The sequence below is a fragment of the Saccoglossus kowalevskii genome, chromosome 21 (assembly GCF_978046115.1).
Source record: "Saccoglossus kowalevskii chromosome 21, keSacKowa6.1, whole genome shotgun sequence".
Lineage (NCBI taxonomy): Eukaryota > Metazoa > Hemichordata > Enteropneusta > Harrimaniidae > Saccoglossus > Saccoglossus kowalevskii.
Window position 1 is genome coordinate 25359659 of NC_140661.1, and position 27417 is coordinate 25387075.

General features: G+C 36.8%; 1 protein-coding gene across 1 annotated transcript; it reads left to right on the plus strand.

Annotated features, from left to right (window-relative positions):
• Positions 1-8625: 8625 nt before the first annotated feature.
• On the plus strand, positions 8626-10749 carry LOC146729821 (uncharacterized). The gene is made up of 4 exons (XM_085494883.1): positions 8626-8916; positions 9359-9542; positions 9892-10021; positions 10286-10749. Exons 1-4 carry the CDS (start codon positions 8723-8725, stop codon positions 10444-10446), a joined length of 669 nt encoding a protein of 222 aa, XP_085351009.1. The 5' UTR covers positions 8626-8722; the 3' UTR covers positions 10447-10749.
• The last annotated feature ends 16668 nt before the right edge of the window (positions 10750-27417 follow it).

Below are 27417 nucleotides of genomic sequence, written 5' to 3' on the forward strand. Positions count from 1 at the left end.
GTGTTAACGATAAAAGCTTTTAGTTCATATTTCAAGGTTAAAATGACAACATACCAAAACGAGATCCAAATCCATAGTCACGTGAAAATTTCTAAATACAACAGCACAAATCAAATGACTTGCAGACAATCGAAAATGACACTATCAGTATTAGTGTTGGTGTATGATACATTTTTGTGGGGGAAAAGGACATTCTTGTTCAGTCATGAACTACCCAGAGACTAGAAAACAAATATCTTACCCTGGACCAAGACGGTGTAGCAAGGTACAACTTTTCTAACTTCTTTCTTTTCATCACGTCAGCAACATTTTGACTGACTAGGTTCGCCATGAGTTCTACCTGCTTCTTATTATTTGTGCATACACCCTTCACGGATGAGTTATCTGGAATCTGCTTCTTCAAATGAAATATACAACTATCGAAAAGAAGGTGGAAATTACATCTTATTCAATCGACATATACATCATAACAACAATTGTCGTTTCTATATTAATCAGCCAAATAAAAATAAATCATATAGCTTTAAAAGCAATGAAAACTTTGACTAAAAATGATGCAAAATGTTTGAAAATAGTAAGGACACGTACTCTCTTCTTATTCTTTCATATCAATGTTAGAATACACATGAATTCGTCATATGTCTCAAGCAATGTCCAAAGCTTGTATTATATTAGTTTTAATTTAAAAAAAAGTGAATTTTCTGTTCTGCTTAATTTTCGATGCTCACAATGCGGCAAACACAGCGACGTGCACGTGTCTGTCAATATTTGCATATCACAAGAATGGAACGCCGGATTAACCAATCATTGTACAGGATTTAAAATAGGTCACTATGAGTCTTTATTGTAGTACTGATTTTCAGAAAACCATGACCTCGTGCTGACGTTTGTCGGGTAGGGAAGTTATTTTCACTATGTTGTGGTGTATCCATGCAGTACGATATATATAGATATACTCATATATAAAGATGTTCTCAGATGGCATAAATGTCACTTGTCTGTTGTAGACCCATTGTATCATTGAACAGAAACGTATATGGCTGGTGCAACACGTGGAGAACGATGTGTTCACTTTTTTTCCAAACACCTGACATCAATTCACGTATACCTTGGGTCCATATATTTTTCGTTCACTGTTTTCACTGTTGTGTAGTGTACTAGTCGACTATACGACTTTTCTAAATATATATATACATCGAATACATACTGACTTACTAATTTTCTGTTGTTTTATTTCGCCAATGAAAACCCATATACGGCTTTCCATCAAACATATTTTGGACTACCATCGAAGTTGTATTTCGAACTTCACGTGACCTGCGAAGATGCCCATGTATTACCTGACGAAGATTATTAACTAAACTGTCTTCCTTGATTCGGAATTCATGAGGACGGTAGAACGCTAAACAAGGCGTTTCTGGTACAATTTGGATAAATTCGGAGACGGTGACATTGTATATGTCAGGCAGGAATCTAAGTTCTTTAAGTCCCGGTAAACGGACATTCAACATCCTGTTGAAAATTTTCTGCGTGGTCACGTGATATTTGTACGGCGTTACCGTTTCCCACGTCACCGCAACGGTGTTCTCACCAGGGCAATATTTGTTGAACTGTTCAACCGTAGCTATTGGCAACAGTGCCCTTAAATGTGCTATGTCAAACGTGTCATTAAAATGACGCATGTGTTGCTTGAGAAATCCACGGACATGACCACCATGTAAGAAAAATGGTGTCAGAACAATGGTTCTGTTAGTGAGAATAGAGAACAGCAGCGCATTTTCAAAATTTTCGTACTGGGTATTTGTGCCACCTGCGTTGATCTTCTGTACTGGGAGGAGATATTTGTACGACTTTACATTGTCTAAAGAACGATATACTTTTCTTTTTTCTATTAAGTGCGTTGTATTTTGTGGATCGCCTTCTGGTTTGGGCCATACTGATAAATGTTGGTTGTTTGCGGGAAACGCATACGTATCTACCTGTGAAATAAACAAAGATTTACTGACGTATTATAAAAAACACCACAACTACTGCTATGCTGAAAAATATTTGTGTTTTGTAAAAAAAATATTTCTTACCCTAGCTATCATGATTTTTGCTGTAGAAACTTTAATATTACAATAGTGAATATTATATATTAGTAAGAACTTATATGTAAACAGTAAACCGTTTCAAGGTTTCCAGTTTCACATATGATTCTCCCGACTTAGATAATTCAATGGATTGACAGCACACCGACCGCTAATCTTACACAACATGAATTACATTCAGGAATTTGCGAGATACGAGTCCATTATTTCAAGAAGTTTTTTGTTTGTTAATTGTCTATTGTAAAAACTAGCGTAATCATTCTCAATACTGGATACTGTAGTGCTCTATGACAAAATTAGTTTGAAGCATTTAAAACAGATGACAAAAGGCTTAAAACAACCATATATTTATACCAACCTTTCCTATTTCAGATGACCACTTTAAGCCTTGATATATTTCCCTTTGTACATAGTATATAAGCATTATATTGCATGCCATTCCAAAAAACACGACCAGTGAAAAGATAGTGATCCATTTCATTTTTAATATAACACGAACATCACAGGCTGACACATCCTAATTATCTTATTCGACATGCAGTAATATAAATTTGATGAATTACTCCACAACTGTAATCCTCCAATATCTTATGTCTGCGTGTACATTATCATCACCACAGCCATAGCGAGTACTAAAACATTGTTTACACCAAGCCGGTGATATTTTCAGAAGATGTCGTTACTAATTATATTGATTTCAGAATAAAAATATAAATGACTTAAGGCGGTATACACTACAAATCAGCATAACATAATATTATAACCAGTATTCGCACACAGCCAAACAATAGAAATCAATTATAATTTTTTTATTAAATTACTCATTGTTCCTAAAATTTTTAAAGTTTTGTTACATTACTACTATTAGGTTAGATACCATATGTACACATCCATATAGGCAATGTAGTCTGCTATGTACTGCTTGTCTTTGGTAAATTCTGTCACACACAAGTCCTTCACTTTTTTATTACCTGTTCAGACATCATCATTGATAGCCCCCGTTTGACTGTTGGTCCTTTCACATCTCTATCATTGTAGAATATGTAATAACATAAACCTGACTGTGGACTGACCAGTGCATATTGTGTTTTTGGTCAGGTGTATATTTGTAGTGTGTATATTACAGCTATGCCAAGAAAAGGGGAACATGGATGTTAACGTTTGTCTCTGTGATTGATTTTTACTCAATGTAATGTAACACTGAGGTAGGGAAATCTCTATTTACTTGATCTCAGTTTTGGGGGTTAAATGATTCATCATTTAGAACATGGGATGCCTACAAATAACACTACAAACATGTCAAACAAAACGCTTTGAAAATAACTGCATTCGATCTGTCTTCCATGGCAGGTCGAGTGTTGCAATATTCATACAAAAAGGATTTAAATTGATATTTATAAATGACGACATATATTCATAAAACCTCCATTTGTATTTGTAAAACTTCCATTTGTATTCGTAAAACCTCCATTTGTATTCGTAAAACCTCCATTTGTATTCGTAAAACCTCCATTTGTATTCGTAAAACCTCCATTTGTATTCGTAAAACCTCCATTTGTATTCGTAAAACCTCCATTTGTATTCGTAAAACCTCCATTTGTATTCGTAAAACCTCCATTTGTATTCGTAAAACCTCCATTTGTATTCGTAAAACCTCCATTTGTATTCGTAAAACCTCCATTTGTATTCGTAAAACCTCCATTTGTATTCGTAAAACCTCCATTTGTATTCGTAAAACCTTCATTTGTATTCGTAAAACCTCCATTTGTATTCGTAAGACCGCCATTTATATTTGTAAAACCTCCATTTGCATTCGTAAAATTTCCATTGTATTTGTAATATCTCAATTATATTCGTGAAACCACCATTTTTATTCGTATTAAGAATATTCATTTGTACTTGTAAAATCACCATTCTTATTGGTAAAAAAATGTATTTCGTATAACCATTGGCATGCATAAATCAAAGAAATGACTGGTTTACAAGGAGTGAATATCTGAAAATTTATATTCATACCTGTATTGCTCATAGTCATTTCGGCATTACTTACAAATTCAGTTCTTTTGCTAATCAATTCAGTTTTAATCTAGATTGACTAAGTGTTGTACTGTACTGTGTAAGATTTGCTGTAAACCTTTGATGTTGATGTTTGATGTATAGTGCCACCAACGTCAGAAGACAGAAGCAAGCTGAACAGAACGTTGATAAGACCTACGCAGTTTTGAACTGGCAAGATAACTTTGTATTTTTGTTTATTAGTGTTTACATGACGTTTTTTGCATTTTTGTTCCATTTTGTAATTTATTATGTAGACTTTGAACTCATGTATAGTAAGATTTGCTGAACTATAACTGCCTAATTCGTATGTGTATATTGTTGCCACAGTGACATCACGTGCGTACTTGTAGTCAAGCGCCGTTGTAGTATTGTTTAGGATCAACAACTTGCATGTTTAGGGTAGACATTATAAATATATATTACGAGACTTTTATAAATAGACGGTTTACTAATTGTATTTAGTAGTGGCAACTTTGCAAGGCTTCAATCGTGAGACATATCCTTGGAAAAAAACGTGATCGTGCAAACGCCTGCAGCGATTGGCTGATCGCATGTTTACTCTGCCACGACATAGAGTTTATGATAGATTTTATAATACTTTGTAAGAGAGGAGAAGGAGAGATGTGGACAGTGAGGCGTTACCTCAGCTGACTGTTTTGATGAATAAAGCTGGACTATCTGTAATGAACTAATGTGTGTATTCCCTCAGGTATGAATCCGGTATCATCTCCATGGTAAATGTTATCTGTACGCTCGCATCAATATACTCGGCAAAGTTTTTATGTTGACTGATTATATTTTGCGAGAAGAATATGCTTATGAATAATTGTTTGAAGGAAAGTTGTTATTACTTTCAAGATATTTTGTAGGGATAATGTTACATAGCTGTAATGTATTATTATATTCAGTGAACAGGTTTATTGTAAGATCATAATAAATGTTGATGATTTTATCCTGCATTTGTTTGTTTGTTAGTTAGACAGAAACGCTAATTAGTTTCGTTATGGTATTTCGTTATCACAGAATTGGATGAGACATATAAAAATAAACTTCATCTGAACAAACTGAACCGTGGTATAATTGCATTATTGCTAACCTGAATCATGTAGTCGTTTCGTACCCTTTCAAATTACTAGTTCTGTATTTCTGTGTTCCTAGGCAGGTGTGGTCTGGAGTGTCTGAGATTATTCTCACGTCATTCTGATTCATTCATACGGTTGATCTTGCTTCATCATCCCGTATTTGGTCAAGCCAATGTAAATGTATTAAGTGCTGTAAAATTATGATTAAACCAGAGTAATTGTTGGAAACGTCATCTATAGTATCGCTCCCACGCTTTGACTATTTCCTACACTAACTGGCGCTCAACAACTTCAGTAAGCGTCCTAGTTGCTGTATAAATTACAGTAAAAGTCGCAAGTTACACTAACGCTTTTACCAGGCATTTTGATACTTTATTGCGAGAACATGGTAAGAACAACATTAGAGCGTAACCTTGATAAGAAATTGTGATACAAAAATGCTGATGAATGTTATCCATTTAGTACAGAATGCAAAACATAAGTGAAATTGTCTTGTGATTTGTGTACGTTCTTTAAATTGGCATGTATATAGGCAACAGTTGGTTTTCCCCACAGTTTACTGTTATTAATCATTTATAAGAACTTTGGGTCCACGACCTTGTTTTGCTTACAATAATAAACAGTAATTTGAACAATTCAGTAAGTTTGTTAACTTTTCAAGAAAATAACTTTACGTCTTCCCCAGTTATTATCACCATTACAATATCTGTTTACTTATACCCAGTATATGTATATTGCATTATTTAATATTGAATATATTCATGGGAATATGCATATATCTAAACTAACTAAAACTATCATTATTTTGGGAGTGAATCTGTCAACAAATAGTTTGCTTTGGTCTTTGGTCATGGCCTGATTAAACTGATCTGAACTGCAATTAACGTATTTCTCCTGAAAAATGTCTTTGAGAATGGGTGGGCGTAAAGTAAATAAAAACTCTAGCACACGATACTAGTAATTCAGGTCTGACTAAGGGACTTTAGCTACAGAAAGGATTAGACATGCTGGAAAAATTACATCAAAAAAGCTTGATACTATAAAAACTCAAAAACTCTCTTATGTTTTTGTTTCAATGAACAATAGGAACAATAAAGCTTCACATTTTCATATATTGTTTTACCGAGATGGGGGTAGTTGTTTATAGTGTTTAAGCCACCCTGGCCTCCTTAAAGTTAATAGTTTATGTAGTTCTGCTTATGGTGTTACAATCATTGGAGTTCCCATTTAAATCACGTGGGAAAGGTCATAAACCTACTTGATGCATATATTTATCAGTATTGATATATGAGCTGTTTCTATCATAATAAATACAATAAATAACGTGCCCAGCATATTAAATCAGACTCATATTGGAACAGATGTGAATATTACTACTGCTATTCCTATATTGTAATATATAGTGTGATGGGTATGTTTAGGTCTTTCTCGGTTACGTTTTTCTCTATTATATTCATAGTTTTCATTTTTAATTTTCGTATTAACTGGTATGACACAGAGTCACTCGAGGTCACAATACCACGCCCTTCTAGAATAGAAGCAGAGTTTTCAGATTATGAGCCATACCGGGTAAGCATTGCATATCATTCCTTTTAACGTCTCCGCGGGTGAAATTGACATTCAACATAGGCATATGTAGGATTCGTCACTGGGTCGAAATGTTGAATATATTGAATTGGATACTGACTATTTGGTATAACGAGTAAATGACCACGACACTTTGTTTTACATACGGCCATATTCAGGTCACAGAAGAGTTTCATATTAATTTCCGTCAATGGATTTATAATAATATGAATATATTATTCTGCCTCATATGACGAGTAAAGGGCGGTTGAGCTGCTATCATGGACATAGCGTCTTATCTTGGTTTTGACAGGTACACAAGTTTGTCTCAGTACCGTACTTATCTTCAGCTCATTGTGTTTACATGGTCGCTTCTTCACGTTATAAAACACATATTGTGGTTTATGAGCATCAGTGATTTATTTAGCACTGCAAAATACATACCTGTAATATTATTTCATTGGGTCAAATAATTCTAGTTATGAGTGCGGAGTTCGGAGGAAAAGGCTCGGAATGAGGATTATGGACAGGGGGTTACGCATTAGTAGCGTCGTTAGAAGAAATGAGTACGTTATATTTATAATCACTGTCGCTGTAAGGAAATACCATTGTTGTAAAGGAACAATTGATTGAATAAAGCGGTATATCCTCGGGAGCTACGTCACGGACGTTCTACGTTGCTAAGACGCGCACCACTGTACCACGTATTTCTATGGGCTTTGTGCGCGCTGCTGTGGAACGCCGGTGGATCCGGTGAAAACTCGAGAAAACAACACAAACTCAACTTTGAAGTAATCCTGAACAACCAAATCCATATATGTTACAAACGTAGGGCTAATCTTGTTACACTGTTCAGGGGACTCTCAACAACCATCACAAAGTACCGTTTCCTGCAAGTTTTTGGTCTTTGTTTTCACCGCGAGGGTTGCCAGGCGGTAGAAACTGCCCGGATGTCCGCCCCGAGGATAATTCTTGTATAGAATCACATAACATTTAAGCTGATTGCTGTGTTTGGGATATATAAATAGATCAATTATTTTTTGTTAAATAAAGTTCATAACAAATAAGCAATGGCAATAATTAATTAATTAAAAAAAGTAAATTAATTAAGTCAAATTAAGATGCATATGTAATTTAGCGTCGATCATTGCATTGCAAATTTATAGAAAGTTATTAATACAAAATTACAGCATACAATAATAAAACATGGCAAGCTAACAAAATAATTAAGAAACGAACATGACACATGTTGTCGCTGCATCATTATGTGCAAATTAATTAATTTCTCTGCTTATATTTTAGGTCAAGAAAACTCAAATAACATCTCAAACCACACCCACTTTCACTGATGTCAACAGCACGTTTTCAATAACTGATACTAATGACACTTTTTCGGCTGATGGTAATATTATTGAAACTTCAACCACGTACGTCAATACTACACATTCAGCAGATGTCAACACCACATTTCGGGATTCTGAAACAACTAACAATAGTGAAACGTTTAACAAACACCAATCGAGTCTTCAGAACTACCTGCTTCCCATTCAACGATATGGCAGTGGAGGTTACAATACGCAGTACTTTAATTTCATAAATGCCATTAAGATGGCTCATTTGACGGGCAGAACATTGGTACTGACACCGTTCTTCGTACAAGGAAGTTTCACACATCGAAATAGTAAGCTTAAAATGAAAGCTTTCAATACAACTTTTAACGAGAGCCGACTAGCTGATCTTCTTTCAGTTGCATCAATAAATCAGTTCAGAAAACACTGTGTGGATACAATTACGGTTATTGCCTGGGACGCGTATTGCTACGAGAGGACCCGAAATGAATTTAACCATATATTTCACATTAAGTTACCTACATCAGATAATGTTGTTCACCTGAGGCATATTAACAGTTCCACTCAACTAAAACAGATGATTGCTCACACAGCCTGTGTAGCGTATTACAGACCCCATGCGTACCTGTTAGAAGAGCCATCTGATGACGTACACAAATTTCTAATCAGAACTAATAACATTCGGTTCACAGCTCAAAATATAATAAAGGACCTTTTCCAAGAACGATCCTACATGGCTTTTCACTGGAGAAACAAGACCACTGAGTACAAGTGTGTGTTTATACAATATTCGGTATAAATATTTAACACATATGATAGTATTACATCAAACTGTATCCAGGAGCAAATATACATATATTAAACATGATGGGTAACTTTTATTAACAATTTTACGCAATGGGTCACGAAATACATTATTAGATATGTACTAAAATAATGTCAAACTTGTGCGCTCTTTTGGAGTGATTTTCTAAAAAAAATGCAGGTTATAAAGAAAAGAATAACAATAAAAGTATTTCTCAAGATATGCCTTTTAAAGAACTAATTGCATATTTTTGGCATATAGTACTTTTGTAAAGATATGTGCATCTTCCTGTAAATTGATACTTTGTTTTGTTATAAAAAGTATGGAGGAATTTGAACAAAAAGTTACATAGTACCATGAGTATGGCCTCCATTGAATATTTCTAACAATTTATAACTTTATTTCTAGATGTGTATATCGTAAACATGGTAATGGTGGGATATCAGCCAAGAGTTTCTTCTACAATTCAACTTGCCAAGACAAAATAAACCAGGTATCAGTGATGGCAGAAATTGTCAGTAAAGATATAAAAGATATGATGAGAATGACTAACATTGATTGGTTGTATGTTTCTTCTCCATATTGGTCAAGGGTATGTTATCCAACTGTCAATGTACAGTGTTACCACATGCATTTTTATTTGATTGCTCATACAGTCATAGTTTGGTCGTATACTAATTTAATATATGTTAACCGATGTAAAATATTATTTCTTTCTAACGCGATCAATATATACGACAATTAGTATACGACAATAAGAACATTTGACAATTGTATCACGTGAACGCCAAATTAGGCGATTTAACTCACATATACGACGGGTGATTTGGTATCATAAAACAGAACGACAAGTCGACCAATTATAATTGGGGTCTATTGGAATCCTATGAGTCGCTACACGTTAAAGGAAATTCAACAATTTCTTTTTTTCAATTCAACAGGAGATTGTTAACCATCTTGCAAAACAAATACCTCGCAGCCATATATATACCTCTAAGAATATAGCAAATAGAGAAACCTTAGGCTTAGATCATTATGATCTGTCATTAGTGGAACAAGATATATGTTTCCGTAAGTTGCAATATAATTTAATACAAAGCGTTTTGTATGTGTGAAATTGTGCGAGTAAGAAAACTATACTGGAAATATTGAATTTATGAATTCTGCCGGGGGTGTTTTGCCCTGACGTATGCTGTTGTTGGAGAGTTAACACTAGTTTAGACAATACTTGTATATCATTCCAAATTATCTTCGATTTGAGATGTTTCATAGTTAGTGGAGTTTTATTTTCCAAAGGTGGATTATCAATGCTTATTTAAAATATGTCTTTTTCAGAGGCTAATCATTTTATAGCTTCCTGTAAGTCCCACTGGTCCGAGTTTGTCATGGCTGACAGGAATGTTACAAGTAGCAATTGGACTTGTTCTAGTGACTTACCAGGATTGGGGTCTATTGGGATCCAGGACTACATACGATTTCTGACAAGAAAGAAATAGTTGTGTTATTGAGAGAGTGGTATAACAATACATGTCATACCATATGAGACATTGCTTCTATACTTCAAATAGATGTTTATGTGAAATCGAATGATCTACAAACAAATCCTCAATATGTATATGATTCAAAACAATTAGACACTATTGTCAATCGGTAACATCTACAATAAAGACGATGAAGATGATATTGCAAATCGTTATGGGAGTACAGCAATTGAAGTCAACAATGTTACGGTTTTATGTACTTATATTCTACAATTATATATCTATGTCATATTCAATAAATATATGTGTTTATATGTATTGCTACTGGGCTGAATACATGGTAGCCAATATATCCGTTTGAGCGCACAGCTGGTGCTAAAGCTCATACATGGCGAGGAGATTATCAAGGCATGATGGGAACAGTTCGATGAGCTCATATATACGGTATGAGAATATTGAATAGAAAACAACAGCAATCAGACAAAGAATAGCAAGCTGAATAATCACTCAAAACATACACGTATAAACCAAAATGACACACACGACGTTTCTCTATGCCGTGTTTTAATGCAGAAGAACATGTAATAGTGGGAAAATTGTTTTACAATGCCATATACGACAACCCGTAGTAACTATGGTATTACTGTTTTCTACTAGGTCATTACACTTTTCTTTGTTTATCTGTTGCATAATATACATGTCTTTATTTATTATTTACGCACAAATTGCTTTGTTTTTCAATAATGTGCGTTGTTCTTAACACTTGGACGAGTTTTCGATTTTGAGAAAATTGGAGAGCTAGTTGTTGGAAACAACAATACTATAATGTTTTTAATAACTGAAATACAAGGATCAAGCGATGTCTGGATATAAAATTGAGATTAAGCAGAGCTTGGTGTGACATATCGAACTCTATTATTATCGCACCCAACCCGAAATTAGTAGTTTTGCTCAAAATGGTAAATACAACATGCTCATAGCTAAGTAAATGATTGCCTTGATATTTACTAATGCTAATGCCAACCAACAAAATCCATTTCATCTTCATAATGCAATATTCTTAAGTAAGATGACAAAATGAGTGATATCATGTACTCGTCAACTCCTTTATATCACTTATGCAAATTATTTTATTCGTTTATTATTTGCATATTGAAATGTTTTTTACAATATACTTACTTTTTACTTTATCCATATATGTGACGAGACGTTACAGTAAATATTTTGCCCATACTTCTCTACGCTTGATTTGTTGTTTTGGGTTAGACAAGCAGCAGCGTATATTTGACGTATATTTGCGTATATTTATATGACCGAAGAAAACTATCAATAATTATAATGCCTACTCCGTTCGTCCTGGCTGACTTTTATACACAGTCGACTGGCGTACACGCGATAGTACAATAAATGCGATCAATTTACCGATCGTGTAGTGACGGAAATCATAGCACTCAGTCGTTACATCGCCTCAATTTGTTAATATTACTATAAAATGTCCCTGAATAAGTCAGAAAATTTGTTCATCATGACATAATTGACACGTCTTGAATACTCCTTTAGCTAATTCGTTATCATTACAGTGAATCGATGTGACAACGCCAGCACGTTGTCGCCTGTGTAATTATGGAGAAAGAATTAAAAATATATTAAAACAGTTTTGGTTGCTGTCTAGTGATCAATATCCACCGGCGGGGGTGGGCAGTATTTGTGTACTCCAATAGTATACAGGTATACGCCGTTGTTTTGTCTCCTCCATTTTCAAGGTCGGCCCCAAGGTTTTCGGCAATTTTAGCATAGTTTGGGTTATTTTTTCCCCCAAATGCCCTTAACTTTTTGGGTTCAGTTTTGAACTGGCTAACGAATATTCCCAATCAAAATGCAATACCCCCGGCACGTAATCTATTTTATATGGTATACAGAAATTACCTTGCTTTATTTTTACAATTTTGCGAATAGAGTTGCACTTCAGCGTTGTTAGAGTCCGGCCTGTAAACCGACGCTACGGCGTATACTCGAGGACGAAGCCCAACACAGAACCGCAGAACTAGCTCCGATATCAAGGATATTTTGAATACATATTAATACATTAATTTTGAACAGCATACATTTTTTTGCGTTTTCAAGACGGTACAGTCTGGTTGAGCTTTATACCTGGCATTTTATACAAAAATGACAATTTTTCCAATTAAATTGAATTATTAATTGTCCAAATTCCGGAATGATGTCAGTCAAATTAATAATTTTAATCTCCCACATTTATTCTTTGTGGAATTGAATCGATTTGTTGGTGAATATTTGTGTTGTCATTTTAGGCCATATTGATTGATGTGTCCATGCCAGTTTCCTTGAACATATATACCATATTCCAAACCTTTTTTTTTATTTCAATAATCTTTCTGAAGTCCTTTATATAGTACATGTACTATTTGAGTTATTGTTCACGTGATACCAAGTAAGTTAGAACAAGAAGTGTTCTACCTACATAGTATTCAATAGACTTGTTTGACACAACTAATTTATTCTTGTGAATACATTTTTCTTTTTTAAATTCAATTTCCTGGTTTCAAATACAAAATAAATAAAAATGCATTACACTTCCCACCAACATACTATCAAGTACAAACCAGTGACTAAGAATATCGTATCTAACTATACAATATCTGGTGCAAGTTAGTGTTTGTGAATACTATCTGGTACTTTCGTCTAGTATCTCAATTTAACAAATGACGTACTGCAGAAATAACGGATGTGACAAACTACACCAAAATAAGTGTTAGAGCAAACACAAATTGTTTGTTTCATATAACAACAGGTTACAATAACACTTTATTATCATCGTAAAGAAATTACAATCTTTTTGGGCTTTGAGTAATAAAGTTAAATTAATGAACATGAACACAAACTAATTATAATAAAATTATTAAAAAAACAAAGAAAGTTACTAAATGCTGCTTTTCAAGTTTGCATTATCAATGTATTGGATTAGTGTTTTCAGTGAATGTTTATCTGATACATTTATGATTGTCTTGAATACTTCTGTTTTGTCCATGTCATGTAAATTAGTAAATATCTTGTTAAAGTCATCGCAAAGAGTCTTTCTTTCAGAAGAGTAAGCTTTACAAGATGTTTTGCATAGTCTCTTGCTGAGTGGTGTTTTTGGACGAGTATGTCTTCCTACTCCAATCTGTAATTTGTGGCAACTAAGGCGTAATCTTGCCAGTGTTTCAACATCACGGAGTTTATTTAATTCAGTTAAATATGGTGCTTGTTTAATTTCATTGTTTATTTGTCTGTATGTCCGTAGTTTTGAGTTCCCTCTGCTATTGCCTTGATTCCATAGTTTATTGTAGTAGTCTTCAGATATTTGATATAAACGGTCTTTATTAATATTATCGATGTCAATGTTGTATGTTGTTTTGATGTTGTTGAGTTTTTGCAGCCAAGAGTTATGATAACACTGTTGTTTCAGCTCCATTAAGGCGTCATATGCAAATGTTATTGATCCACTCTTGGCGATGTGCTGATAATATTTTATGGCTCTTTGTTGTACTATGGATAAGAGTGGCAGCCCTCCTAATTCCATTCAACATCCGATGTTGCTGTTTTTGTTGTTTAAGAATAATATCTGGCGACAGATTCTTAGGTGACATTTTTCAGTGTCTGTGTGGTCCCATTGTTGTATGTTTATATGTATTCCCCATATGTAGATTGTTGATAGATAACGTTCTGCTTGTTTTGCTTTATCTGCCAGTATTTGTGTTGTTTTTGTCATGGTGCTATTGGAGTTGATGTTGATGCCCAGATATGTGAACTGATTTGTCTTCTGTAGTATTGTTTTGTTGTATGTGAAAATGTGTTCTCTGATTTATGTCCGTTTTTTGTGAACGTCATTATTTTTCCGTGTTCACTGTCAAGCCTCATTTCTCTGTGTATTGTCGTAGTGGGTTGATGTTTTCTTGGAGTCAAGACTTTGACTTTGACATCAGGGCTATATCATCAGCATACATCAGATTTGATATAGCTTTATGTTGACTTTTGGCATATGGTCTGTGTTGAGGTTGAGGTCGTCTGATAGGTCATTTATAAATACATTGAAAAGTGTTAGGCTTAGGGGGCAGCCCTGTTTCACTCCATTTTCTAATTGAAATAGTGGCGCGATTTTCCCATCCAGTTTGATTTGGAATTGCATGCTGCTGTACATGTCTTTAATGATTTTGAACATTGGGCCACTTATGTTGTGCTTTTGTAGTTTGTACATGAGTGCATCTTGCCATACTGTATCAAAACATTTCTTGAGATCGATAAAGCATGCATACAAATTTTTGTTCCTTGATTGATACTTTTGGTACTAATCAGTGTTTGTATTGTTAATATGTGGTCTATGGTTCTGTGTCCTTTTCTGAATCCTGCTTGTTTTTTATGTATGATGTTCTGTGTCTCTAGAAAGTCTTTTATTCAGAATAATTGCGAATATTTTGCCGATATTGCTGCTAGTTGAAATGCCACGATAATTTGATGGATCTAATGCATTGTCTTTCTTATGGATAGGTGTTATTGTATTGATGTTCCAACACTGTGGGTAATATTCAGTAGTAAGTACATGGTTGTATAATAATTGTAGAGCTTGACTCAGAAGAGGGCTACCATATTTCAACATCTCTGGTGGTATTCTATCGATGCCAGATGATTTCCTATTCTTTAGTTTTCTTAATACGGTAGTGATTTCGTGTAATGTTATTTCCTTGTTTAGGTATTCGTTTGTTTTCTTCAGTGTTTCTTAGTGCTGCTTTTATCTCTTCTTGGCTGATCTTTGAAGTGTTTGAATTGGTGCTGATAGATTTAAAGTGGTTTATCCATTCGGTATATAGTATTTTTGATACATGTTTATTATTATAATAATAGTATTGATGTTGTTTTGTGTAGTCATGTGTGTAATAAATCTTGGTTTATATTATTCAGAATATTTTCATACATGTCTTAGATTAGTAACTGTAGACTATATTATACTGTAGAATATTGAAATAAATTTGAAAATGCAATATATTATTGAAAAGTATAACAGTAGACATAGTTCAGGTCGAACAACTTGTGCATGAGACGTGGAATTAAATGGTGCGACTATGGCATGCAGAATAATAATCATCACATATATTCTTATTTTAGTCTCTTTGACGTGTATAACTCTCATAAAATGTGCTCTTCTTTTGTTTTGATCGTCTATAATATACACAAAAAACATTGCTTTGCACTTGTATGTGCTTATAATAGTGCAAATACACTGTTTTGTTTATGTTCAGAATCTGTTTATAGTTCTCAGTTTAGTCTGTTTGACAGCTTTGATATTTGCAGTTGATTTGTTTATTGTAATAAAGCGTTTATAGCTCCCATGAAATGTGTTCTAATATAGTAGAATGAAAATACTCGGCACGGCACGCTGTAACTTATGGTGTTACGGTGACAGATGTATAATAATATAGTATAATCACACACTCGTACTTAGTTGTCATGCTTCTAGTGTCAGGAGCCAAGTACAGTTGGCCTTGAAAAACATGCTTTAAACATTTTGAGCAGCAAACCGAATGATATTAGTTCTGGTTAGAAATTCGTGTACGTCATCAATTGATTTCTGAACTCATCCATTGATTTAACCGTTTGTATAATAATTGTATCGTGAACGGTGACCAATCACAATCCTAGCAGACGCAAGCGTTACAAGGAACCGAATAAATTTGGTGATTTTGTTGATACAACTACGCTGTTTATTATTTACACTGTGATAAATCCAAAGGCTGAAGCAAGGTACCAAATCCCCAAAGGCTCGAAAATATGAAAATTATTACTATTTTACGAGATTATAAATTTGATATTGATTTTGATATTCTATCTTTCGCATACGACTTGTTTACCACTTCCGTGTTACTGAGAATGTTCTAGAACCGTATTGTGTCTGGGTGGAATATTCTAGATTTTTTTAAGAAACTGGTTGAATAGGTAATAAACACTGTAGAAGGCAATAGAAGGTAATGGAACATTCTAGAAATTTGTAGTAAATTCCAGACTCATTATGTATGCTGATGTAATGGTTTATTTATAGACAGTGGGGGTATATATAGGGGAGTTGTTCAGCACTGATTTCAGATCGGAGATCTCGTTGAATTGTATTGGAGTTTAAGTATCTAGTCATTGGAGTAGTGGAGTTTTACCGCATTATTGTACTTGATGTTTGCAGAGTATAATAATACCAGTACCAGTTGAAACCTCATCTGTTGGCTCCGTGTTCGTATTTTATCATCGCCGCAAGGGAAGTCTTTCTGTTACTGTTGCCATTTTGGTATTTGAACCATCACACCTGTACTATACCAATTACGGTAATATTACGTTGCGTGTGACATCTGGGGGCTCGTCCGGGAACAGTGAAGACATATAGAAGACAACATGGCCAGCGAGATAAAAGATATGTCGAAACAAGAGTTGATGGAATGGGCGGATGAACTGGGAATGACTGGAGAAGACAAAAGGAAATTTATTTTGGAGCAACTGAGTTCTCAGTGGGCTGACAGACAAGCTGCGAGGGAAGAGAGAAGGGCAAAAATGGAAATAGAAGCAGGGGTGTAGAAAATGGAGATTGAGGAAAGAAAGGAAAAGTTACAGCTGGAAGCGGAAAGGGAGATTGAGGAAAGAAAGGAAAAGTTACGGCTGGAAGCGGAAGCAGGCGAAAGAGAGAAATTGCAAATGGAAGCAGAACAGCGAGAAAAGGAAAGAGAATTTGAGTTTAGGAAATTAGAGCTGCAAGCAGCAATGCCGGAGCGAGATGTGGTCAGTGATGCGAAGTCGCCAAAGTTGCCTGCATTTGTTGATAGTAAGGATGAACTTCATAGTTATTTATTGCGGTTTGAGAGGTTTGCAACGAATGCGGGTTGGCATAGAGATGGATGGGCCACACAATTGAGTGCGCTGTTGACTGGTAGAGCGCTGGAAGTATATTCTAGAATGTCCGACACTGATGCAGTTGACTATGATCGTGTCAAGGTGGCGCTGTTGACAAGATACGATTTCACAGAGAATGAGTACAGGAAGCGATTCCGTGAAATTAAATCTGAAAGTTCCGAGAGTCCTGACCAGTTAATTGTGCGGCTTAAGAATTATTTTGCTAAATGAGTTGAGTTATCAGGCACTGCAGCAACATATGATGGTGTTACCGACTTGATGGTGAAGAAGCAGTTTATTGGTGCCTGTACAAGAGATCTTGCAGTTTATCTTAGAGAAAGAGCACCCAAAGATTTAGATGAGTTGGCAGTAATAGCAAAGCAGTACCTAGTGGCACATGGTCGACAGTTATCTACGAAGGACAAGGTGAGGCGTAATGATAATAAGACTGCCATTAGAGATACTGATGTGGGACAGGGCAGTAGTATCCGGTGTTTTGTATGTCGGGGTGTCAGGGTCATCGAGCAGCACAATGTCCATCCCGCGTTACTGATGTCAACCATGACAAAGGTAAACAGTGCCTTCAGTGTGGTGCCATAGGACATGTGGCTAAGTTCTGCCGTAGTGGACAACACAAGAGTCAAGAAAGAAAAAGTGTCAAACCCAGCACTACTACTGGTGCAGCTGCAGTGGTTAAAGAGGAGTCTAATATCAGTGCTAGCTGTGCTGTTAATAGTGATGTGCCTAAAATGATTGAGAAGGACCATTTGTTGTTAGTATCGAGGGAGCAGTTAAAAGTTGTGAATGGTGCATGTATGGAACGGAGTGATGCTGTGGAGAACAGGACTTTGCCTGTGGGTCAAGGGAAGGTTGGTGACACTGCTGTGACCATGTTGAGAGACACTGGGTGTAATGGCATTATAGTCAAGAGGAGCTTGGTACCAGATGACCAGTATACAAAAAAGATGGGTCATATATTGATGGTTGATCGTACTGTAAGAAGGGTTCCAGTCGCCATGGTGGAAATTGATACGCCATATTTGAGAGGCACAGTTGAAGCAGTGTGGAATGTGAGTGGAGCGGTAACAACCAGAGCGCAAGCGAAGAAATCTGGTAAGGTGAAGCCACTCAAAGTGTGTGATGTAAAGACCGGAGCACATGTAACAAAAGACAAATTAATCGAGATGCAGCAAGCAGACACATCGTTGAAGAAGTATTATAATAAGAGAGAACTAGAAGTGAGAGGGCACAATACAACCGAGTTCCAGGTATATGGGGGCTTGCTATATCGTGTGTATCAGGATCATTCAGTTCCAGGAAGTAAGACGGTACGTCAAGAGGTTGTGCCGAAACTGTTGAGGACTCGTGTTATGGAGATTGCCCATGATTCAATATTTGGTTGACATATGCGGATAAAGAAGACAGAAGGCCAGATTGTGACTAGCTTTTATTGGCCTGGGCTACATCAAGATGTTACCAGTTTTTGTAGGTTGTGTGATGTGTGCCAGAAGACTGTTTCAAAGGGATCAGTTGTGAAGGCCCCATTTAATTGATATGCCATTCAAGCGTGTGGTTATAGATTTGGTTGGACCAATTACGCCAGCCAGTGACAGGGGTCATCCATACATCTTAACTATGGTGGACTATGCTACACGGTATCCAGAGGCGGTTCCACTTAAAAATATAGATACGGAGACTGTAGCCGAGGCGTTGATTGACTTTTATAGCCGATTGGTGGTTCCAGAAGAAGTACTAAGTGACATGGGGACTCAGTTTGTGTCAGAATGTATGCAAGAAGTATCAAGATTGCTCAGCATTAAGAGACTGATGTCTATGCCCTATCACCCCATCTGCAATGGACTGGTGAAAAAGTTTAATGGTACTTTGAAGAAGATGTTAAAGCGGTTGTGCCATGAACAACCAAGGCAATGGCATCGGTATATTAGTGCTTTACTCTTCGCATATAGGGAGGTACCACAGGAGTCAACTGGTTTTTCCCCATTTGAGCTGTTATATGGTCGAACAGTTAGAGGCCCAATGAAGATCCTTAAAGAGTTATGGACCAAAGAAAGCGATACTCCTGAGATAGTTAATAGTTACCAGTATGTGTTTGAGTTGAGAGATCGGTTAGAACAGATTTTAGAGATTGCTCGAGAGGAATTACAGAAGGCACAGAACCGATACAAGTGTTACTATGATCGTAAAACAAAGAAGCGAGTGCTTAAGGAAGGAGATAAGGTGTTAATTTTGCTGCCAACTGACAACAACAAGCTGTTGATACAGTGGAAAGGTATGTGATGGAGCAGGTAATAGGCGAAAACGATTATCGAGTGAGGGTAGGTGACAAAGTGAAGACATATCATGTAAATTTGTTAAAGTTGTATGTTGAGCCGGAGACGTCACCTCAACCAGATGTAAGTGAGACAAGTTACTCACCAAATACGGCCATAGATGAATGCTGTGTGCGCAGCTACAGCGGGGTGCAACAAGTCAGATGAAAAGAATGCTGTAGACAAAGATGATCTTCTAGAGTTAGGGACTTGTAAACCCAAGGAGTCGGGTAAAGATGTTCAAATTGGTACAGACCTGACAGAACACCAGAGAAAAGAACTGGTGGGTTTAGTCAATACTTATGATAAGGTGTTTATTGACTTGCCAGGAAAGACCAGGATAATCAGTCATAGGATTGATCTGACAAATGATACACCAATACGATCTAAGCCATACTTACTACCATATGCAATAAGGGAGAACCTTAGGCAAGATATTGAAGATATGTTAAAAATGGGAGTAATCAGGAAGTCTACGGCACCCTATGCGTCACCGGTGGTGATTGTAAAGAAGAAGGATGGATCGAATCGCATATGTGTAGACTATAGGAAATTAAATAAGGTCACTGTAACAGACCCTGAGCCAATGGTAACAATAGGGGACATATTTCAGAGGCTACATAATAGTAAGTTCCTGTCAAATATTGATTTAAGTAGGGGTTATTGGCAGATACCAGTAGCAGAAGAAGATATACCAAAGACGACATTTGTTATTCCCGATGGAACTTATGAATTTTTAAAGATGCCATTTGGAATAAAGAAATCGGGAGCTACTCTGGTGCGGAGAATCAGGAAATTATTGTCAGGTATGGAGGGGGTTGGAAGCTATATAGATGACCTGATAGTTTCAAGCTGCTGGGATATTCAAGCTGCTGGGATGAGCATGTTCAAGTATTATCTGAGTTGTTATGAAGACTGAGGGCAGCGGACATAACAGCTAGACCATCCAAGTGTGTTCTGGGTGCAACATCAGTAGAATTCCTGGGTCATGAAATTGGACACAACTGGGTGAGTCCAAGTCACGACAACATGAAGAAAATTCGAGAAGCGCAAAGACCAGCGACCAAGAAAGGTGTCCGATCATTCTTTGGGTTGGTCAATTACTACAGAGACCACATCCCCTTATTCGCAACTATTGCAGCACCCCTGAGTGACCTACTAAGGAAAGGACAATCCAACAAAGTTGTATGTGGGGGGAGACCCAGGAGAAAGCATATAACACTTTGCGGGAATACTTATTGGGCAAACCAATTCTGAAGTTGCCAGACCCACAGAAACCATTTGTGTTACAGACGGACCGTCTCAGGTAGGAATTGGAGCAGTACTTATGCAGAATCACGGTGAGAAGCTTCATCCAGTTGCTTATGCAAGTAAGAAGTTATCCGATGCAGAAAAGAAATATTCAACTGTAGAAAGGGAATGTTTGGCCATTGTATGGGGCGTAAATAAATTTCGCCTATATTTAGCCGGTGTGGAGTTCATTTTGCAGACGGATCATAAACCAATGTCTTACCTAGATAAAGCCAAGTTTGCAAATGACCGAGTGATGAGATGGGCGATGACTCTGCAAGGATATAGTTATCGTGTTGAGGATATTCCTGGACAGGACAATGTGGTAGCGGACTACCTGAGTAGATTGATGGACTGAGGAACTTTTGAACAGTATAGTAGAATGTTATTATTGTATTCAGAGCTTTATTCAGTTCGATTTGATATATTGTATTGTTGTTTTATTTGAAAATGTTATCGTATTCGTATTATTGACGTCGTTGCTAGTCATGTAATATTATATGTTATAATATTCTTGAGAGGGAGGCATGACGCATACGACTTATTTACCACTTCCGTGTTACTGAGAATGTTCTAGAACCGTACTGTGTCTGGGTGGAATATTCTAGATTTTTTTTAGAAACTGGTCGAATAGGTAATAAAACACTGTAGAAGGCAATAGAAGGTAATGGAACATTCTAGAAATTTGTAGTAAATTCCAGACTCATTATGTATGCTGATGTAATGGTCTATGTATGGACAGTGGGGGTATATATAGGGGAGCACTGATTTCATATCTGAGATCTCGTTGAATGGTATTGGAGTTTAAGTATCTAGTCATTGGAGTAGTGGAGTTTTACCGCGTTATTGTACTTGATGTTTGCAGAGTATAATAATACTACCAGTTGAAACCTCATCTGTTGGCTCCGTGTTCGTATTTTATCATCGCCGCCAGGAAAGTCTTTCTGTTACTGTTGCCATTTTGGTATTTGAACCATCACACTTGTACTATACTAATTACGGTAATATTACGTTGCGTGTGACACTATCAATAATAAGTTTTTATGTCACATTTTTCGCCAAACAAACTGACACCAGATTGCAATTGAAGATATCAAGGCGACCGCGACATTTCACTAGAATCCACGAGCTTTTGAATTATGAATGTAAATTCATTCCCATAATTGTTGTTACCCTGGCAAGCAGAATACGTCTATACCGAAATTTAATGTATTTTTGTACTTTTTGAGATAAAAAAACAACAAAAATATGAAAATTTCCGAAAATTCTGTTCATGGCAACCGGAAAAAAAGTCTACCAAGATTGAATGGATTCGTTCTTTTACCAAGCGCGACCCCTCCTAAAAATTAATAAAAAAACATCTATATTATAGAAAATAGAACACTAGGGATAATCTTCTTCTACATATATATTTTAATTAAAATGTTTGTTTTTTTTAGTTTATTATATATCTCACACCGAAAATAATAGAATTCATACGTCTGTAAAACGCCGTACGGACATGGTCAAGGTACTACGGGCACGTGCGAATTATTCCTTATTTGCGTCTTTTTTTTTACAAAATATTGGAACACTTTTCTTTTTTGTGCTTACATCGGACGCAGAAGCGCTATAGCTCGTGGCACGTGTTCAATCAAAATATGTATTGCGTGCGTGACTCAAACCGACAGTTTCATTACACAGCTTAGGCATACTTCTGTAACAGCTTGGTCGGTGCCATCCTGTCAAGTAGTATGGTAAATCAGGTCATGGTTCATTTGCTTTGGAAAACACATTTGCTTCAAGCAGAGCTGGCAACCTTTTATTGTTTTCCCTAGTGATAACAATCACGAAAGTTGCATATTACAATGTCGAAATGCATATAATAAATCAATTTGGTCATTATAAGAAGATGGCACATTGAAACGTGTATTTACCTTTATATCTGAATGTGATTATGTGCTCTTTTATTTATTATCCTGAGAAGGATTTGATACAAAGTGCATTTAAACTATGCATCATTTTGTAAATTATGGAGGTCAATAGATTATGCAAATTAGCATTTGGTATATATGATATTACTAACATTGCAGCATCATCAGCTACAGTTCGGAATTCAAAATGATATTTGGTGGTAACAAAGAAATCCGAGTAAGGTACCGGACTATTTTCCATTATAAATCCGCTTTGCCCCAGCTTATGTCGTACCAAGTCACCAACTACCAGATAGCCACTTCAACCTACGTTAGTAATTCGCACAACATGCTTACTTCGTACCACAATGTCGTTTCCTAATACAAAATTTGCTCGATCAACATGAAAGGAAAAAAAAACAATCGAGGGATTTGGGACAACAGGAGCAACAACAACAACAACAACAACAACAATAACAACAACAACACGTGTTATACGAAATGACTTTAGACGTGGTGACTTCTGATACGAAGTGACTTGGAACGAGGTGGTTTTAGTTTGATGTGATTCCATGGTAACTATCCACGACTTAACTGCTGTTGTGATTAATATATACTATGGTCGTGTGGTCAGCGAATGGCACTGTGAAACCAATCCGAATACTGAAATATTCAAGCTGTAAGTTAGGATTCCTACCACTACTATAAAAAATAGCGCTAGATTTCAATTTTACAAGCAAATGGCTTTTTTTATGAAAGTAGTGTCCTCCATGTTGATATTATGATTTTAATAAGCGTGATATTTTGGTGAATTGACAAACGTATGTGCACCTCAAAGCATTTTGATATATGTTACATTACTTCTTAGATGTATGTGGAAAGTTGACATTAAATGGCAATGTGTCACACACAGAGGACATAATGTAGAGAAACCAGTGATCGAAGTGCATAGCTTAATGACTCAGTTTGCCATTGTTGAGTTCAACATTTCCCTGACTCAACATTATTTACAAACTGGCTCATGAATTTCCGTCCACATATTCAAATCTTAATGTTAAGCCATTTTGAATTTAATTGATTAAATATTTTCGATATTATAATGGAAATTACCATTAAAATAAGTCAAAATATAGGTGACCCTGTTCTTTAATGGAGAAACCAATTATGTCGTAGTTTCGTAGGCTATAGATGGTTTGGACTTCAAAGCCAATTCGTGTCCAAGAGCAGAAACTTGGCGAGAGGCAGTATCGACATTATGAAAGGGGTAGTCGCGTGCTACAAAACATCGAACACAAGCACCCATTCTCAGAAACATAAAAAAGTCATCGAACTCTTCGCAGCAACAAGATGTTCGACAAAAACGTGCTTTTAAACCTATAAACAAACCTGCGTATGGTGAATCCATGCGTGTAGCCGTTATGCGCATGTGCGAGCTTTGCGATTGTTAAAACTTCTAGTCTGGTCCCCTGCCCCAATTTCAACGCTGAGGGAGGTTACCTATTTTTTCTTAACCGCCCTCAGCGTTGAAATCGGGGCAGAGGACCAGAGAATAAAACTTCGAGTTGCCTTTTCCGACGGAAAAAACAAGAACGTGCTATTTATACGCATGCGTGAGTTTTGCTCGATTGCCTTTTCGATGGTAATAACATTACAACGTGACACGTTTCCGATAGTAGTATTCTTAAGTTCAAAGGATCCTCTCACTATGTGACGTAGACCCATAGACTTGGTCAAAATTTCAACAACACTGGGAAAATAGCCCACAGTTTACAACGGGTATGTGGCATTCCCCTTCCCGGGTCGACGAACGTTTTGTACCAACTAACCACAGCAATGTCACGCATGCGTTGTGGAATACGTAAGTATGACCTGAAGCATGCGCACTGTGTACACAATATGCTAATAACATTGATGAGGTTATGACGTAAACATATCACATGAATTTTATTTTAAGGTGCAAATATTACTAAAATCATTTATTATGAAACGACGCAAGCACATATTTTCGGCCTTGAACTTGTGGTTATTAGAAGACTGTACACGCTTTCAATTATCCTAAACAGGTCACCAGATTTAACAAGTGCTCCTGCTCTTTTACTATAAGTCTGCCTTTGCGAGCCACTAACTACTTCGAAATTATACAGCGCCACCAGTGGCTGTTCCCGGCTTTATACTTAGTGGTCGCGTTTCCGATGGTATTATTATCGATTCAGTTTATGTAACCAATGGTAACAGCAATGGCTGTAGGTCGTTCTTAGTGATAAATGATCACTAACAGCGGCAAGAAGAATCGATACTGTGACGTTAAATGCGGGGGGGGGGGGCTTTGTGGGGCTACGCCGTATTCATGAGCATGGGAGCTTTCTTTAATGCCGGACTAATATTATAATCTTTGTCTCTGGTAGCGTGCTTATCTTATTAGTCGCCTGGCTCTCAGCTTGTCCGCTGTCACGGGGTGGGGATCGTTTGGTGAATGTATATCACCACAACTGAGGCTATGCAGAGAAAGAAATATACCAGTAACGATTATAACAAATTAACACAACACAATATATACGGTTTCCTGTACTTTAATAAACAAATAACAGGGATGCTGGTCTCTGGGTTATACAGTACACAAATAAAATTAAGAGACTTGATCGATGCTGCAGGGAACACTCTCCAATGGACAGCAATGTGCAATGTTGCGCTCCTTCGTATCTGGCACACTGTCGAAGCAACTACACTACAATTTAAACCAGTGCTCTGTGCCCAGGGAGTATCAGCAACTGCACTGCTATCTGCTGCTACTGGTAGCACTGGTACAACGGGAGTAGTTCAGCAATGGCGGATCCAGCAAATTGTATTGGGGGGGGGGGGGAGGCAAGCTTCGCTTAAGATATACGGAGCGAAAATCGCAGAGAAGCTATGCGTAATCCAGATAATATGATATGCCCCCTGCCCCCTGGATCCGCCACTGTAGTTCAGGCAGTGAGCATCGGTGGTTCCTGTTGATCAGCAAGGATTACTGCACAGCACGTCTGCATATTGTGTACCTCTGTATAGGGTACAGCTCACTGGAGTCAGGAATCAGCATCACAGGATGTTACAGGATAAAGTCAGGTCACATTCCTGACTAAAGATTTTCACACTTGCCACAACTTAAATACTCTACCTAATTTATGGCCATGCAAATAATAAATGACTGACCAATCAGTGTATCAAGAATGCTCATTTTGGTAGTGGAAGAGACCACTTTTAATCCGAGCTCTACCAATTTAAAATAGGATCAGGTCAATGATGTCATATCTATTTTCATTCCCAAGAACACTGGGCTCAGCACATACCAAGGTAGTTCACAATCACCATGTCACTGCCTGAGACATACCATTATGCCACAGGGAGAGACAGAATGTATGTATCTCAAATTCTGCTGACAACACAATCCAGTGACTGTATCAGCAGTCTTAAAAATAAACATGTACAATGGGTTGTAGCAAAGTATCCAAACATGTGCGCTTTTCATTCACACAGCCAGGGCTCTGTACTTTTCACTTACAATTTATGTCACATTATCAATAAAACTGCTCGCGCAATTTAGCAACACAAATACAAATATTATCCATAATTACACCTACGGTAGTGATATCAATGACGTACTCAGTGATGATACGTGAGTAATTAACATACATTTTTATTAAACGAGTATCAATGTGTTTGATACAATGTGTACAATGTGTATAATAAATGTCGGACTTAATTAAAATAATACCGGATGAATCCCGTGGTAATAAAAAACAAATGAAACCTTCGGAATTGCCTTAGTTTGCTTATATTTATCCAACTTTCAACTCTGTAGGTTCTTTCTTAAACCGTCGGGATCCCGAATGGCTTTCCATATATTTTGGACTAGTTTCGGTCTTAGAATATTGAAGCTGATCGGTCTTCTGTGAAGTTGTACATTCCCCATCGCTAGCTGTAGAGATTGATGACTAAACCGACATGATGATTTTCAGGCGATATTAAAGAGGGGGAGTCGTCACCCGCGCATGAGTCAGATGGTCTTAGCGTAACATTGTTTACAAACAAGCGTCCACTCTGAGTTTTTGCGTGTGTTGTTATCGTCACTTGAGACTCAATTCCCGCGCGTGTGCAGATGACGACCCTCCCGCTTTAAACAACAAACCACGAGTTTCGCTGCCGTTTCGACCTATCTTAGCAACGCGATTTTATCATACATACGAGGCAGCTCATGAAGCAACGCATGTGCTGCTTGGTGCGTCCTCGTGCATTACCTCGTGCAAACCGGTCGTAGTAAGTTGCCATAATCTTGGAGTTTACACTTTGGTTTTAGATCATCTACCGGCCCATATAATAACACCATATATAGAAATCTTTCAAAAACACTTCTTGCGTTTTGTTTTATGCAAATGAAAGCAACTAAACAAAGCGGTTGCCGGGAAACGAGTCCAGTTGTTACGACTGTGAATCGAATGAAATATGCAAATTTGGGTTCAATGCACGACTAAAAAAATATCCCCGACATTTGTGATAATACGGGTCATTGG

Excerpts from the sequence above, each read along its gene's own strand:
- LOC146729821 (XM_085494883.1), top strand. The coding sequence starts at position 8,723 with ATGATTGCTCACACAGCCTGTGTAGCGTATTACAGACCCCATGCGTAC. Across the intron at positions 8,917-9,358 it reads AACAAGACCACTGAGTACAA|ATGTGTATATCGTAAACATG; the intron begins GTGTGTGTTTAT and ends CTTTATTTCTAG. Across the intron at positions 9,543-9,891 it reads CTTCTCCATATTGGTCAAGG|GAGATTGTTAACCATCTTGC; the intron begins GTATGTTATCCA and ends TCAATTCAACAG.